General features: G+C 39.7%; 3 protein-coding genes and 3 non-coding genes across 7 annotated transcripts; all 6 read right to left on the reverse strand.

The window, feature by feature from the left end:
• Positions 1-599: 599 nt before the first annotated feature.
• LOC117926886 lies at positions 600-1,937 on the reverse strand. The gene has a single exon (XM_034846191.1). It carries the CDS (start codon positions 1,887-1,889, stop codon positions 774-776), a length of 1,116 nt encoding a protein of 371 aa, XP_034702082.1. The 5' UTR covers positions 1,890-1,937; the 3' UTR covers positions 600-773.
• A 613-nt stretch (positions 1,938-2,550) lies between these two features.
• Positions 2,551-6,314, reverse strand: LOC117904158 (RNA polymerase II transcriptional coactivator KELP). 2 transcript variants are annotated; one of them, XM_034816676.1, is made up of 4 exons: positions 6,129-6,314; positions 5,642-6,029; positions 4,820-4,925; positions 2,551-2,934 (listed from the first exon to the last, which is right to left on the reverse strand). In XM_034816676.1, the coding sequence occupies exons 1-4, from the start codon at positions 6,155-6,157 to the stop codon at positions 2,840-2,842; spliced, it is 618 nt and encodes a 205-aa protein (XP_034672567.1). In that variant the 5' UTR covers positions 6,158-6,314; the 3' UTR covers positions 2,551-2,839. The 2 variants fall into 2 exon arrangements, with proteins under 2 accessions (XP_034672567.1, XP_034672564.1); XM_034816673.1 differs by having other exon boundaries at positions 5,642-6,314.
• A 128-nt stretch (positions 6,315-6,442) lies between these two features.
• LOC117904169 lies at positions 6,443-17,500 on the reverse strand. Its single transcript, XM_034816685.1, has 3 exons — positions 17,223-17,500; positions 6,937-7,179; positions 6,443-6,850 (listed from the first exon to the last, which is right to left on the reverse strand). The coding sequence occupies exons 1-3, from the start codon at positions 17,450-17,452 to the stop codon at positions 6,820-6,822; spliced, it is 504 nt and encodes a 167-aa protein (XP_034672576.1). The 5' UTR covers positions 17,453-17,500; the 3' UTR covers positions 6,443-6,819.
• Positions 8,550-8,621, reverse strand: TRNAQ-CUG. The gene has a single exon. It is a non-coding gene; the product is annotated as a tRNA-Gln (tRNA).
• Positions 10,500-10,571, reverse strand: TRNAQ-CUG. The gene has a single exon. It is a non-coding gene; the product is annotated as a tRNA-Gln (tRNA).
• Positions 16,561-16,632, reverse strand: TRNAQ-CUG. The gene has a single exon. It is a non-coding gene; the product is annotated as a tRNA-Gln (tRNA).
• Positions 17,501-17,541: the final 41 nt, after the last annotated feature.

A 17,541-nucleotide genomic window follows, 5' to 3' on the forward strand; every position in this document is an offset into this window, starting at 1 on the left:
ATTATCAAATAGGTTTAATGAATCAAAAAACCACCTACTTTTAATGAATGCAAATTCAACTCATAAGTTGGATTTGATTTCTTTCGGAATAATTTTTTATTTCATTTCCGTCTTCTTAACATTTATCCAAACATAGGAATAAGGGAGAAAATGAATGAGATGTCTATTCCCACTCCCTATTCCCTGTGTACCAAACACGCCCATAAAGTTTTCAAAATATTTTTTTTATAATTTTATTTATTTTTTTTTTAAAAAAAAACTTTCAAAACACTTTGAGAGAGAGAGAGAGGTCATTTTTTTTTTTTTTCACTTGTTTTTGTATGATATATAGAATGTTATTGTATGTGGCTGATATTGAATGAAAGACGTATATGAATAAAAATTGATAAATACTGAAGTGGAATTACAGCACAAACGATAGGTTGGGGGTGCAGGGCAATGTCCCTACGGTACGATTCATGGGTATTTTTAGAATTTTAATACTTAATGGTAGTATAGTGAAAGTTTTTCTTCATGTTCCAGTGGACATAGATAATTTGTCAAACCGCGTTAAATCGTTAAATCTAAGTATTTTCTTTTGCTTTTCTCTAATTTGAATCGTGGCAAGAAAATTAACATATAACAGTTGCAGTACCATCTCTCACAAATCATATGGAATTTCAACTACACATATTTTGATATTACAGGCAAAAGCAACTAGGTTTCATATACTGCATACACCCATGCATCCAATTGTGTGATTGAACAAATAGGGGGGTGGGTACTGGTAAGTCTCAGAGACAAGCTGGACACTGCACTAACCCATTTTCATTGCACTCGGAGCACCTCTCCTTCGTCTCCCCCACCATCACTTTACAGCTTCCTCCACATTCCAGGCATGGCACGAACCTTGCTCCTCCGCACCCTTCACACCCTTGCCTCCCTACTCCTCTCTCCACTTTCGCGCAGTTCAGCAGTTTTCCCAGTCGTCCCCACTCGTTCAGCTCCACCACCTCCTCCACGCCCCCCACGTACCTACCCTTTACAAAGAGCCTCGGCACGCTCGCTTCTTCTCCCAGGAGCTCTCTCAGCTCCTTCAAGAACTCGCCGTGCAGGGACACGTCACGCTCGTCGAACACCACCCTGTGGCTCTCCAGCACCGATCTCAGGCGGTTGCAGTCCTCGTACGTCCTCCTCACGCCTCCCAACGACGTCGTGTAGAGGACGAGAGAGTCGGCGCCGCCCGGAGGGCATTTCTCCGGGTACTCGCTCAGTGGGTCCCTCCTGCTCATCATTTTATCAAAGTTCGCCGATTTTCCTTCTCTTTCTCTCTCCTGTCTGTCTCTCAGTATGAACATGTTGTCCTTCACCGGCCTCATCCCCTCAGACACTACCACCGCCGGCGCCACCTTCGCAGCTGCCGCATCCCGTGACTCGGGTTTCTTCGAGCTAATCCTCATCGACTCGGTCTTCTTCAATTCAGTCTTCGTCGACTCTGTCGACTTCGAAGATAGCTTGGTGTCGAGTTCTGCCACCGTGTGGAAGGAGAGGCTCTTCCGGGTAGCTTGAGGCTTGAGGGTGGGGCTATCTTGCGCTGGGGGTTGAGGCTGAGGCTGAGGGGGCTTGTCGGCATCGGTTACAGCGGGTGCAGGGGAGTGGAGCGTGGGCTTGAGGTCTTCAAGAGCTCTACTGACTTCGTCCCACGAACGAGGCCCCTCCTCCAAGGCGTTGAGCTTCTCCAGTATGAGAGGCGGCAAGTGCGTGGGCTTTTCTTGGTGGTGCTCCGGCGCATGGTCCACCTTGAGCCACGGCTCTTCGATGGTGTTGATGTCGAATACAGCGAAACTCGCCGGCGCAGGACGGTAGACATCCACTGTGGCCTCGATTCGCTTTGAAGAAGAACACCCCATATTTTTTTTCTTTTATTCTCTTTTTTTCTTTTTTCTGATTTCTGATTTGAAGATATGGGTGAGGTGTAGCCTTTTTATGAAACGACACACGTGTGGGAAGTGCAGCACGTGTGCGAGTGGGACAGGAGGAAAATCGTGTGGCTTTGAGACGTGGGTCTATCTAATTTTAGAATTGTGGTATTTCGTTGTTAGCCTTAGATTGAAATGTGGTGTTTGGATTAACCAGGTGGAGGTCTAGCAGATTGCCACGTGGACAGAGCATTCGGGAGAAGTGGATAGAAAATTCGCACGTTAACAGCTAGTGACTTCCGAGACTATGAGAATGGTGGTATGCAGCGTTTGGGCCAAAGCCCAAAATCCTAAACAGGGTCAGGCCTCATTTGATTTTTGGGCTAGAAGTATCCGAAATAATGAGGCCCTTCCATTTGTTTTCGTACGACTAAACAATTTTGGGAGTGTGTTCTCATTTTCGACGTTCGTCTGGTATATCTTATAATGCATAGATGATAGGATACAATTCGAGATATAACCCTATAATGTTCCTTTTAACTATTTTTTATATTGTTTCTTTTTAAAAATTATTATATTTACTATTTAAAATGTCGACAATTTATAAATTGAGAGAAAAATAAAATAATATATATGTTCCATAAATTATAAATTAAAAGAAAAATAAAAAATGCGTTTTTTAATTTTTTACTATATAAAAAACTTCCGATATAATATACCATACACAATACCAAATCGAAAAGCATATACTGTTTCAAGATAGTCCACATTGACTCCCATGGGTTCGTCTGCAGTGACCAAAAATCATGGCAGCAGATCTACAGGAAAATCTGCTGACATCCAGAGATGGAATAATAAGCTGTCAGACCCAGATCAGATTGTTAAACCATGAGTCAAGGTTCAAAATATCAGAGCTCTAGGCGGCCCCAAACATGATGTTCTCACATCAACCTTGACTCCATCTTTTGGATGGCTTCCTCTATTGCGGGTACATTCTTCTTGAAGGCTGACCACTGTTCTGCTGTCAAGCTTATTCCTGAGAACACAAAATGCCTGTTACTATTGGATAAGAAGGAAAAACTTGGAACACATACAATTAGATATGGGCTAGAGGAAGAGAAAACAAGAAGCATGTGTATGTGGGTACATTTCTTCTTAGCCTTGTGCAAATGGATGCTATCGAATCAAGCATAGAGTGGATGAGCAAATGTGAAGTAGAGATAAACCCATTTAAGTATTATATACACACATAAGACTGACAGTGTAGGCAAAATGAAAGGGTTAACCAACAAGATGACCCTATCTTGCACAGACCGTTCAAGATATTTTGATGAGGTTGACCTGGGGGAGGGCGGTTGAAGTCTCACAATTGGAGAACGTTTGCAATAGCCTAGCGGTTCTCTTCTATATGAGAGGATGAAATACGCTATTTACACATCGAGGCATATGGGCCGGATGTCTTAAAACATAAAAGTTAAAACACAACAAAGTTATTAAATATACTAGAATGGGAAGCTCACCTACTTCTTGGGTTGTTCCCTTCCCAATTGCAAAAATTTTCAGTAATCCATTTACATAAGGAATAATCAAGTGACAGTTATATCAGTCTCTTTAACTCACAGCCAAGGACAACTAACCCCAATTTCTCAATCACGCTTAACCATAACTACCTCTTTCCCTTTTCAGAGCTGGCTCAATCTCTACACAAAAGCATACTCAGTGAGAGGGGCAATCTGACTCTTGGATACACTGAGGATGTATTTTAAACTAAGTACAAAATCTCAAGGCACGTGATCCAACAGGGAAAGAACCCTAAATTGAGTGCAACGCAAATGGAATATGTAGAGCCTACATAACTAGTTGGATTTCAAGCCTTGCTGAGTTGAACCAGCGGAAAATCAAACCTGTGAAAGAAAATAGGAAAATAAAAAAGGACTCTCACACCACCATGCAGAACTAACTAGCCATGTAGAGTAAACAAAGCCATGAGAGCAGGCCAACAAAGCACCCTAGGTTCAAGTGTGAGCCTATGGAAGCAATAGCAGGCATGACTTGTCACCAACATTAGGCATAGCAATACCTCCCTCCCTTTCACACACAACCACCAAGATTCAATGCCTCAATTGAGCTAAATAAGGTTTAAATTTGATTATTGCACAGACTTGGGCTCTAAATCATCAAAATGTAAGCATCACAATTTCATTTCATCAAGCAATACTTTGACTACTCTAAGAGAGGGCTAAACAAGAACACGTATGAATTCAACTAAAACATCAAGTAAAATTTCAAGGGTCTTGACATGAAAAAGTGGGATTTTATGTAAATGTTTAGAAAGCACAAGCAAACGTTAAACCAGATTAACAAAGCATATAGATGTGAAATTTCACAACCAGCATATTCTTTCTAATGAATCACCAAACCAAATTTCTATTTATAGATCCAAAACCTCATCTTCCAATTCCTTTTTTCTTATTTAACTTCAAATTTTCACTTTCCCCTATCAATGAATTCATTAAGGTTATATTTGGTCCTCCAAAAGTACTAAAGAAAAAAAAATGTTAAGGAAAATAATTTTCTCATATTTGATCATCCGATGGGAAATACCAAAGAAAATAAAATATAATTAAAACTAGTTAAAAACTTATAAATTTTTAACTTATTTAATCTTTATATCGATGAGTTAAAATAAGTAAAAGAAGTTCGAAGTGGCAAATAAAAATAATTTATTAATTTTAAATCTTTTTTTTTTCTTTCCTTCTTTTTTTCCGCTCTATTTTCTTACCATTGCATTTTCACTCAAATTTTCCGAGAACTAAAAATAATCTAAAATTTGTTTTACGTGTGCATTGAGGCTATAAGCACAACAAAACATATACAGAAGCCGACAAACATAAGGGAAGTAAAGTTTCCATATTAATTACCTTTAGAGGAAGGAAGCTCTTTGCCATCTTTTCTATAGAATTCTCTGATTGAAACCAGCGTTTTCCCTCTGAAATCTTGAATTGTCACCCTTCTCCTATCAGATAGCTGTATAACCACGTATAAATAACAGGAATCCAATCATTAGAAGATTAAAAAATAAAAATAAAAATTAAAAACAAATTTAAAATGGCTCTATTTGGTTCAAAGAAAATATAGGAAAGATAGGAACCTTGAGAACCGAGAACAACAAACCCTCCCCTCAGCTGAACCCTATAGAACTATTGAGTCATTGATATATTACTTTTCGTTTTCTTCAGTTCTCTTAGAAACTAAACAGACCCTAACATTGAATTATATAATGTAAGATAATGCACAATAACATTTCATTTTCCATTTCCCTCAGTTTTCCCGGCAACCAATCCGAGCCTAAGGCTAAGCCTGCAGCCATGTAACATGATTAACATCACACAAACATTTCTTCAATTTTTGTTTCCTCATTTTTCTCGGAAATTAAACAGACCCTAACATCAAGTCTATAGCAATGTAAAGAAATGAACAACAAAATTTCAGTTTCCGTTTTCCTCACTTTTCTCCAAACCCAAACAAAGCCTAATCCTAAGTCCATAGCCGTGCAAAACCACACGCAACCAGTCCAGCTCAACCCGGCTAAGCTCCACAACCTCTTAAAAACAAAATAACATGAAAAAAAATAAATCACGATACCTCAAAGGTTAGGGTTTACTCACTCTCCAAAACCAGTCCTCAAAACACAAACAAACCAAATCCATTTCAAAGAAAGCATTAAAAACTCGATAACTCACCCTACAGATAATGAGATCGCCGTCATCATCGTACTCCTTAACACCACTACTCTTTCCTCGATCCTCCTCCACCCCCTCTTCCTCCTCCTCTTCTGTCGGTTCTCGTTCAGCTGCTTCGGTGTTTGCCTTCTTCCGATCGGGTTCCGGTTCCGATTCCGGTTCCGGTTCCGGTTCCCGTCCAGGTTCTTCGGTGGACTGAAGGAAGGTCTCGACGACCTGGCGGACGAAGCGCTTATAGTCCGGGGCGGAGAGGTTGATTCCAAGTTTGTCGGAAGCTAGTTTTCGAACTTTGAACTCGGTCATCTCGTCCATGTCCGCGCTTTTGAGGATCTCGAGCACTGTTTTCTCGATTCTGCGTCTGGTTTCTGGTTCCATTTTCTCGCAGAAACTTTTATTTTTGGAAGCAAAAAACAGTGAAACTTTGTGTGTTTTCTGATTCCAGTCGAGGTCCGAGGAAAGAAAAAGAGAACAGAGAACTTCTGCATACCTTGTGAGTTCCACCTGGACAAATACCATTGGCCTTTCGAAAATCAGAGAGGCATCTTGATCGGCATCAGACGGTCATGAGACACTTTGGGCAGAGATGAACGAGGCCACCTGTTAGATTTTCATTGGACCGCTAGAATTTTTCATATATATTTTTCTTCTTGGTTGCTTCTGATTTTTTTCCTAAAAAAATTATTTTTTAAAATTTACAAAAAAAAAATTATATTAATTTAAAACACTTTAGTTACATTTTTTAAAAAATAATTTAATAATTAAAAGAATTGAACACATATGGATTCAACAATTAAAACTTGATTTTAGCATCTGAAAAAATAGAGACATTATAAGTGGGGACAGGGCCCAAATGTCCTTCCTAGTCGCAGTGATATATCAAAAATTGATCTTTTTTTTTCCTTGGACCTTTTTGGGTTTCTTTGAAGATAGGCCTGGAAGCTTCAGTAGCAAATAGAAGAAGGCAGGAAAGACTGGAGATTTTGAGAAGTATTACAGAAACATGGCACAAACCCACCTGAATACATTTGAAAGATTGAAATTCTTTCTAAATTTTTTTGGTGGATTAAAGTAGCAGATGGAGCCTATGATACATGGGTTGGATATAAATCAACCTCCATTACAGCAACTGGCTCCACACAGTCTGTGCATTGTGCATCCCAGCACAATGCACCTACCTTTTAAATCTCCTTGGGTCTTTTCTTTTTCTGCCTGGAAGAGTTGAGGAGAATGCATGAGATACTTAATATTCAAGCCAGAGAAGGGCTATGGAATAAAAAAATGCCTCTAAGTTCTACCTTGATTGTACATCCTCGTCGCTTGCCATGGATGCTCCTTTTCCCCCCCTTCCAAAGGCAACCTCATCCATGCTTTGCCCACGGCGTCTATACCTACCACCGGATGCCACAAATCCAGGGCAAGGCCTGTAAGCCTTTATTGGCCACCAACCAAACCCTGGAACTGTACCAATCCCACCTTGGATCCTTCCCTCACCATTACACCCCTTCTCCATCTCCTCTCTCCCACATGCCTTACAACCCCTGTAGACAGGTTGGTTAAAAGAAGCAGAAAATGAGTTTTCTTTCTCTATCATGTCAGCAATCTGATTGAAAACGAAGATAACAAACAGAAAGAATTTAATCATACAAAATATGAAGGCATTCCAGCTATTTGAATTCAAATCTGTCTCCTTAGGTTCAAGTCCAAAGATCTTATGAGAACTAAGCAGATAAAACAGTAATTATTAGCACTAGTCAATGAAGAATCTCAGTTTCCTTACACAAGATTCAAGCAAAAGCATTTCAAGTCCCGTCTAAATTCAAAAAGGATGATGTATTTGGACTTACATTCACTCCTGAGAAATAACTCAGTGGATAAAAAGTCCACAAGATCCCATGACAAAATGCCTCTTATATCCATCAGCAAAATTAAAATTTTCGCAAATTCAAAACCGACAGAAACCACATATTCTGTTAAAAGATGAGAATCTAAACCCAGTTTCCACCCATGGCCTTAATCTTCTTTATTCACCCATATCGGCTTTCTTTTCATTTTATCAAATTTTCAGTGACTCAGAATTTGCCCAAACATACCTATCCCTAATCTGAGCTTGCCAAGTCTTCTGGCTAATCTAGCCCCCTATAGACATCTATAATACACACTTCTTTATGAAAAATACTCCCCATAATGGTCTTTCCAGAATATTGGTTCACCATGTTTGAATAATTCATCCTGAACAATGCTTCCAAATTGTTGGAACTCTCAATTCCATTTTTGCCTCAACCAAGTGCAGTTTGATTAACTGTAAAAGGACAGAAAAAGAATGATGAATAAAAGTGGTTGAAACCTAGAATTGGTTCCCTTCTCTCCAGAAGTTCTTTCTATTTCTACATATGCTTCTTCCTCACTTTCCCCCCTTGATTGAAACAAGGGATGAAGGAAAGGGCACCTTTGGTGGAAGAGGAAAGGCCAGAACCCCCTAGTATTTGAAAGCATCTTCTTTGCCAATTACTTGACCAAAGGAGAAAGGTCACTTGGGTTTTGAGTGCCTTATGCCCCGTCACCTTTTTTTTTCTCATTTCAAGGGGGCTTCTCTTTCCTTTTTAAACCAATTAAGACATAAAATTCCAGATTTGGTAAAGTTGGTAAAATATCATAATAATTTATTAGACAATTAGACCCAAGAAACAAGGCTTCAAATAGGAAGGGAGCAATATCAGATGGAAAAGGACCTGATTCTGCTTCTATAACAGAAACAGAAGAAGAGAGAGGCTTGAGAATAGATGCTAATATGGATGAAAATCTAAGGAAAGCGGTTGATGGGTGGTGCCACCATAAGTTCCTGCTGATGTGTAGTGTTGTAACTGGGACAAGTGTAGCAGATGGAGAGAGGAAAAATGAAAACAAAACAAGGTTCCACCAAGATTTGAACTCGGGTTACTGAATTCAGAGTTCAATGTCCTGACCACTAGACCATGGAACCTTACAGTATATGATTATCTCAAATTTTCCTACTGGTCCATAGTTTATTTACAAGCCTTACAGCACCTACAGACAAGTTTGTCTATGAAAGCCGAAATGAGCATTTTTCTCATTCACACCAGCAATCCATGTGCAATGAAAGCAACAGAAAGATAAAAATTGAATCAACAAAAATATACATCAATCAATATAAAATTTATGTTAATCTCATCATACAAGTTCAAGGATATTATGAAACCTTATCCAGTAAAATGATAATTATGAGCACAATCCACAAAGAACCTCATTTTGCTTAGACAGGATTCAATCAGAAGCATTTCAATTTCCACCCAAAAAAAGCATGGTGTACATGTTCTTACCCTACAGTAAGTCCCATCATTCAATCTTCAACAAGTAACACACAAAAAATCCACAACCTAGACTAGCAAAAGCCACATATTCCGCTAAAATATGGGAATAAATCTATTTTTCCCACTCATTTAAGCCTCTTCAACTTGCATAATAAACCAATTCTTCCTAGTGACTCCTGTTTCCTCACCCATATCAGTTTTCCCTTAATTTTATTGGTTGCTCACTACCTCTTAGTAATTCTCCAAACAGAGTCATCTCTAATATGATCTTTCCTACCTTCTATTGCTAATCCAACCATATGCAATCATCTCTTATATAGCATCCTTTACCATAAAAACACTCCCCAATGATGGTCTAATGAACACATTCAATCTTAAAATCTTGTCAACATTTCTAATTTTGTTTCAATTTCCAATTAGGCAGTTTAAATCCTTTCAGTTTTAGTTCAACAAATTAAAGCATTAAATTCAATAACGACCATATGCAACCATATGCAATCATCTATTATATACTATCCTTTACCCAAAAAAAAACTCCCCAGTAATGGTCTAGTGAACCAATTCAATCTTAAAATCTTGTCCACATTTCCAATTTTGTTTCAATTTTCAATTAGGCAGTTTAAATCCTTTCAATTTTAGTTCATTAAAGCATTAAATTCATAAACAACATCCAGTTTTATGTGAGATTGACCCATTCATAAGATTGCCATGAAGCATTTAAGTGCAAATCATTCAAATCCAGAAAAATAATTCATCCATTCATTCAGAAATCCATAAGCTCTTCTCCAAATCTTTTTTTAAAATGGAATTGTTAAATTATAGCATCCAAGAATTTGGTAAAGTTGGTCAAATATCAGAAAATTAATTAGGAACAAAATCAGATGACACAAAATTAGGCGATGAAATGGGGAAGCATATCAGAGAAGTGGATTTCAGATTAGACTGGAAGCTGCAAAAGAACAGAGAGGCTCATCTTCTGCCTCAACAGCAGAAACAGAAGAGGAACATGGAGAAGAACAGGGAGGCCTAAGCTTAGATGCTGATAATGGTAGAAATCTGATGAGGGTTGTCAATGGGGTGCTGCTATAAGTTACTGCCAATGTAAGAACAGGGAGAAGAACAGAGGCCTAAACTTAGATGCTAATAATGGTAGAAATATGATGAGGGTTGTCAATTGGGGGTGCCACTATAAGTTACTGCCAATGTAAGAACAGGGAGAAGAACAGAGAGGCCTAAACTTAGATGCTAATAATGGTAGAAATATGATGAGGGTTGTCAATGGGGGTGCTACTATAAGTTACATCCCATGTGAGGTGTTGTCGGCGAGACAAATGTGATACTGATAATGGTGGAAACCTAATGACGGTCATCGGGTCATCCATGGTAGCTGTGTTGTCAATAGGTCATCGGGTCATCCATGGTAGCTGAGTTGTCAATGGTGGTGCCACCATGAGTTACTGCTGATGTGTGGTCTTGAAATTGAGACAAGTGTGATAGTCAGAGAGGAAGAGGAAATAAAAAATAAAATGAGGTTCCACCGAGATTTGAACTCGGGTTACTGGATTCAGAGTCCAATGTCCTGACCACTAGACCATGGAACCTACAGTATGCCCTCTTCTCATTTTCCTATTTGTCGATATTTTATTCACAGGCCTTCCAAACAAGTTTGTTTATAAAAGTAGAAATAAGCATTTCTCTCATTCACAACAGAAAGGAAGATTTTAATCATCCAAATGAAGTTAACATAAAGAAAGAATGTAATCATCCATAAATATACATCAATGATACCAAATTCATATCAATCGCATTATGTTGAGATATTATGATATATTCTAGGAAAGTAGTTGCTATTGTTTAGGATTGTTTCCTAAACTCACGGCATTGTTTAGGATTGTTTCCTAAACTCACGGTTTTCCCTTAATTAGGTTTGCTTGATGTACTATATATTTACGTGGATGAATATCAATTAGGGTTAAGCTTTGACCCTTTAATCACACTTTACATGGTATCAGAGCCCTGACATGCACACACAATAAAACAATGGCCGACGACGATGAACAACCACCATTGCCGCCACCTAAAAGGGAGATGAATTCACCTTTTTTTCTCGGCACAGGAGACCGACCAGGCGACTTCATCACTCCCACTCGCTTACGCGGCGACAATTACGATGATTGGGCTTCCGATATTCAGTTGGCATTGGAGGCACGCTGCAAGTTCGAATTTTTGGAAGGCACTATCACCAGACCACAACCTCCATATACCCAATCTGATTGGAACACCGTCAATGCAATGTTGGTTTCTTGGATTACAAACACAATCGATCCCGAGGTAAAGAGTACCCTATCTAAATTTCGTGATGCAAAACGCTTATGGGAGCATCTTAAGCAACGATATGCTATGGTTAATGGCCCAAGAATTCAACAGTTAAAGACTTCAATTGCTAAGTGTGAGCAACCGAAATCTATGTCTGTTACAACTTACTATGACAAATTGAATGTATTATGGGAGGAATTATTTAAGCATGAACCGCTAATTTCTTGCACTTGTTGTTCGTCTTGTACTGCCGCATCATTGCACCAAGCAAGACGTGAACAAGGAAAATTACATGACTTCTTGATGGGACTCAACACTGATCTGTACGCCCAATTACGAACCAATATCCTTTCTCAAGATCCCTTGCCTTCGCTTGATCGAGCGTACCAACTGGTGATACAAGATGAGCGTGTGCGGCTCGCCAAGGCAGTCACAGAAGACAAGCCAGCAGAGGTTCTTGGCTTTGCTGTCCGTACAGGTGCTGGAAGAGGACGAGGACAAACGGAGAGGCCTGTGTGTAGCCACTGCAAGAAGACGGGGCATGAGACTTCAACTTGTTGGTCCCTCGTTGCTTGTCCTCACTGTCACAAGCATGGCCATGACAAAAATAATTGTTATGAAATAGTGGGTTATCCTAAGGGGTGGTTGGATCAAAACAAGGCTGATGGGGGTGCTAGACGTAGTCGTCAGCAGGCTGGTCGTGGGCGTGGTTCAGCTCGTGCTAACGCGGCAAGTAGCACAGTTTGGAGCATCCTCTACTAAAAGTTCTACCGATCAACTCTTCACACCCGAACAATGGAAAGCTCTTGCGGGCTTAATTGGTAATGCTCAAGTTCCGGATGACAGGTTGAATGGTAAGTTTGACACGAGGTCATGGATCATTGACATCGGGGCAACTCATCACGTGACCGGTGATTTATCTTGGTTATTTGATACTATAGCGTTGTTTGAGTGTCCGGTTGGCCTTCCTAATGGTGAATCTGTTGTTGCGACCCAATCCGGTTCCGTTCGTTTGTCGAATAACATCACTCTTAAAAACGTTCTTTATGTGCCGAAACTCAATTGCAATTTACTTTCGGTTTCACAATTGACTGATGACTTACATTGTATTGTCCAATTTAACTCTTATATGTGTGCTATACAGGACCACACCAGGGAGCTGATTGGAACGGGAGTTAGGCGAGATGGACTTTACTACTTCGGTGGAGCTGAAGGTGATTCAGTACAACATGTTTCTGTCCACAACGCAGCATCCACTTTGGAGTTGTGGCACAAAAGGATGGGACATCCTTCAGAGAAAGTAGTGAAGTTACTTCCTCCAGTTCGCAATCTTAAGGGTAGTTTAAACAAAGCTTGTGAAATATGTTTTCGTGCTAAGCATCCTAGAGACAAATTTCCTTTAAGTGACAATAAGGCAACTAGAATTTTTGAGAAAATACATTGTGATTTGTGGGGCTCTTATAAACATGTCTCTTCTTGTGGAGCTCGTTATTTTTTAACTATTGTTGATGATTTCTCAAGAGCTGTGTGGATTTATTTGTTGGTCGATAAAACAGAAGTTTTTCGGATGTTTATGTCTTTTATTGCAATGGTAGATCGACAATTTTCTCAAACAGTGAAAGTTGTTCAAAGTGATAATGGTACGGAATTTAAATGCCTACTTGACTATTTTTCTGCAACTGGCATTTTATTCCAAACTTCTTGTGTGGGAACTCCGCAACAAAATGGGAGGGTTGAGAGAAAACACAAGCATATTTTAAATGTGGGGAGGGCATTACGCTTTCAAGCAAATTTGCCTATTTATTTTTGGGGCGAAAGTGTTCTTGCCACTGCTCACTTAATAAACCGCACTCCCTCTCCTTTGTTACACAATAAAACACCATTTGAAATCCTATTTGGCACCCCTCCTTCATATGCAGCAATTCACACCTTTGGTTGTCTTAGTTTTGCTCATGATCAAAAATCCAAAGGTGACAAATTTGCAAGTAGAAGTAGAAAATGTGTGTTTTTGGGTTACCCGTTTGGAAAGAAGGGGTGGAAGTTGTTTGATTTGGACACCAAGGAATTATTTGTTTCTCGTGATGTCAAGTTTTTTGAGGATGTTTTTCCGTTTGGTAACCTGGGTGCTGTGAATATTATTCCGGAAAACATTGTGCCTACGGTAAATGTTGAAATTGATAGTGATTTTGCTGATTTTGTCGATGATGATGTTGATTTGCCTAACCCACAAGCCCAAACACAAAATCCCAACCTCATCCAACCTGAACCCCAAGCCCACCAAGATCAGGCTTCTTCAGCGCCTCTTTCACCTGGGCCGGAAGTTGTTCCCACTGTTGGGCTTGATTCACTTGGGCTTGACAATACAAGCAATGGGCAGTCTGCTCCTATGGGAAAGGGAATGAGGGATAAATTTCCTTCGGTTCTATTACGAGATTTTGTTACTCATACGGTGGTTGCTGAAAGTCCATCTCCCGCCACTCCGTCTCCACAACATCCCTCAGGTACTCCTTATCCCATAGCACATTATATAAATTGTGACAATTTTTCTGTACATTATCGAAAGTTTCTTGCAGCTATTATTTCGAGCAATGATCCTAAGTCATTTAAAGAAACTATGAAAGATGTCGGTTGGCAAAAGTCAATGCATGAGGAGATTCGGGCTTTGGAGGAAAATGGTACGTGGACTCTTGAACCTCTTCCAAAGGGTAAGCGTGCTTTGGGAAGTCAGTGGGTTTACAGAACCAAGTACTTCTCAAACGGTGATATTGAAAGGCTCAAATCCAGATTAGTAGTTTTGGGGAATCATCAAGAAGCCGGTATTGATTATCATGAGACATTTTCTCCAGTTGCCAAAATGACTACGGTGCATGCTTTCTTGGCTATTGCGGCTTCGAAAAATTGGGAACTTCATCAGATGGATGTTCACAATGCCTTTTTGCATGGAGATCTTGAGGAGGAAGTGTATATGAAGCTACCCCCAGGATTTGAGCGTTCCGATCCGAACTTGGTTTGCAGGTTACGGAAATCACTTTATGGGTTGAAACAGGCTCCGAGATGTTGGTTTGCCAAGTTGGTCACGGCTCTTAAAGGATATGGTTTCTTACAATCCTACTCTGATTATTCTCTTTTTACTTACACTAAGGGCAATGTTCAAATAAATGTGCTAGTGTATGTCGACGATCTTATTATCTCTGGGAATGATTCCGCTGCACTTAAGACCTTTAAAACCTATCTCAGTGATTGTTTTAAGATGAAAGATCTTGGTGTTTTGAAGTATTTCCTTGGAATCGAGGTGGCCAGGAGTTCGGCTGGTTTGTTCTTGTGTCAACGCAAGTACACACTTGACATTGTATCGGAGGCCGGATTACTGGGAGTCAAGCCGTGTGGCTTCCCGATCGAGCAAAATCACAGATTAGGACTCGCAAATGGGGAGCTCTTGTCGAACCCTGAGTCCTATCGCAGATTAGTAGGTCGACTCATTTATCTGGCAGTGACCCGTCCAGATTTGGCCTACTCAATTCATATATTATCTCAATTTATGCAGGAGCCTAGAATTGAGCATTGGGAGGCGGCTTTGAGAGTCATTCGTTATTTGAAAGGTACTCCGGGTTAGGGTATCTTGTTACGTGCAGATAGTGATCTGTCCCTACAGGGTTGGTGTGATTCTGATTGGGCAGCATGTCCAGTCACTAGACGCTCTTTGTCCGGATGGCTTGTGTTCTTGGGCAATCTCCTATTTCTTGGAAGACAAAGAAGCAACACACAGTTTCCCGCTCGTCTGCAGAAGCGGAATACCGAGCTATGGCAGCAGTTACTTGTGAGCTCAAATGGTTGAAGGGGTTGCTTCTGAGCTTGGGTGTGCACCACCCAAAGGCAATCACGCTCTTTTGTGATAGTCAGTCAGCCCTTCATATGGCCAAAAATCCAGTATTTCATGAACGCACCAAACACATTAAGGTTGATTGTCACTTTGTTCGGGATGCGATAACAGATGGTTTGATTGCTTCATCATATGTTCCTACTGTTACACAATTGGCGGATATTTTTACAAAGGCTCTTGGAAAGAAACAATTTGATTATCTTCTTGCCAAGTTGGGCATTTTTGAACCTCATGCTCCAACTTGAGGGAGGGTGTTGAGATATTATGATATATTCTAGGAAAGTAGTTGCTATTGTTTAGGATTGTTTCCTAAACTCACGGCATTGTTTAGGATTGTTTCCTAAACTCACGGTTTTCCCTTAATTAGGTTTGCTTGATGTACTATATATTTACGTGGATGAATATCAATTAGGGTTAAGCTTTGACCCTTTAATCACACTTTACACATTATAAAAGTTCGACGATGTTACAAGAACCCATTCAGTAAAACAATAATTATGAGGACAAAGTTACTAATCCACAAAGAAACCCATTTTCCTCAAACAGGATTCAAACAGAAGCATTTGAAATTCCATCAAAATTCAAACAAGTCATGATGTATATGAACTTATCCTTCAACAAATCCCTTCATTCAATCCTCAAACAAATAATTCATTGACCAGCATAAAAATTCTGCAAATCCAGACCGACAAAAAGTACATAATCAGTTAAACTACGGTAATTCCAATCTTTTCTCTCCAACCCATTTTAGCCTCTTCAACTTTTGCACATCTTGCCAATTCTCCTCAGTGCCACCCGTAGCTTGATTTCTGTCTCCTCACCCCTATCACTTTTCCCTCAACTTTATCCAAAGATTCACTCTCTTAGAATTTTCCCAAATAGTGTAATATGTAATATGATCTTTCTAACCCTTCTATTGCTCATCTAACTTGAAAACAAGAGAAAAAAAAAAAAAAATCATTTATGACATACACCCACTTACCCAAAAAATAAAAAGCCCAATTAACATCTTGTTAATTCCAATTCTCATTAATTTTATTCAGCAAATAGTAAGCATTAAATATAAATACAACACAGAATTTTATTCAGAAACTGAATAAAGGAGGTTGAATATAAGAATAGTTGAGTAGAAAAGGGGGAAGAAGGGGATACCCGAAAAGAGGATCTTGGGATTGGAGAAGAGCTACTGCACTAGAAGAAGGGGGCCTCCCCTTCTTCTCCTTCTTCAACAACAGAGACAGATGTGGAAGAAGAAGAAGAAGAAGAGAGAGGCCTGGGCTTAGATGGCGGAAACCTAATGATTGTTGATAATGGGCCACACCACCATGGGTTAGTGGCGGAGTGAGGTGGCAGAATTGCGAAGATTGTGGTGGTAGTGGTTATAAAAAAAATGAAGGTTCCACCGAGATTTGAACTCGGGTTACTGGATTCAGAGTCCAATGTCCTCACCACTAGACCATGGAACCTTACCATATGACCACCTCTCATTTTCCTATTGTCGATATTTTATTCACAGGCCTTACAACCCCCTGCTGTCAAGCTTTGTTTATAAAAGTAGAAATAAGCATTTCTCTCATTCACATCAGCAATCCACTCAACAAAAAGAAAGAGTTTAATCATCCAAATGAAGTTAACATAAAGAAAGAACGTAATCATCCAAAAATATACATCAACGGGAATTCAAATCTTTTCTCTCCAACCCATTTTAGCCTCTTCAACTTTTGCACATCTAACCAATTCTCCTCAGTGCCACCCATAGCCTGATTTGTGTCTTCTCACCCCTATCAATTTTCCCTCAACGTGTAATCTTCTAACCCCTTCTATTGCTCATCCAAATTGACAAACAGAAGGAAAAAAAAAAAAAGTCATCTATGACATACACCCATTTACCAAAAAAAAATTGCCTAATAAAGATCTTGTTGATTCCAATTCTCTTTTAATTTTATTCAGCAAATACAAAGCATTAAATACAAATATAACATAATTTTATTCAGAAACTGAATAGAGGAGGTTGAATATAAGAATAGTTGAGTAGAAAACGGGGAAGAAGGGGTACCCGAGAGGAGGATCTTGGGATTGGAGAGGAGCTGCTGCATCAGAAGGAAGAGGAGGCGCTTCTTCTTCTCCTTCTTCAACAACAGAGACAGAAGTGGAAGGAGAAGAAGAGAGAGGCCTCAGCTTAGATGGCGGAAACCTAATGATGGTTGATGATGGGCCGCGCCACCATGGGTTAGCGGCGGAGTGAGTTGGCGGAATTGCGACGATTGTGGTGGTGGTGGTTATCATTCCCGCTCTCGTCTCTGGACTCTGGAGAATGAGAAGCGGATAATGAAAGGAGAGAAGGGAAATAATGATAAAAATTTAAATGACCAAAA

The sequence above is a fragment of the Vitis riparia genome, chromosome 2, assembly GCF_004353265.1.
Source record: "Vitis riparia cultivar Riparia Gloire de Montpellier isolate 1030 chromosome 2, EGFV_Vit.rip_1.0, whole genome shotgun sequence".
NCBI lineage: Eukaryota > Viridiplantae > Streptophyta > Magnoliopsida > Vitales > Vitaceae > Vitis > Vitis riparia.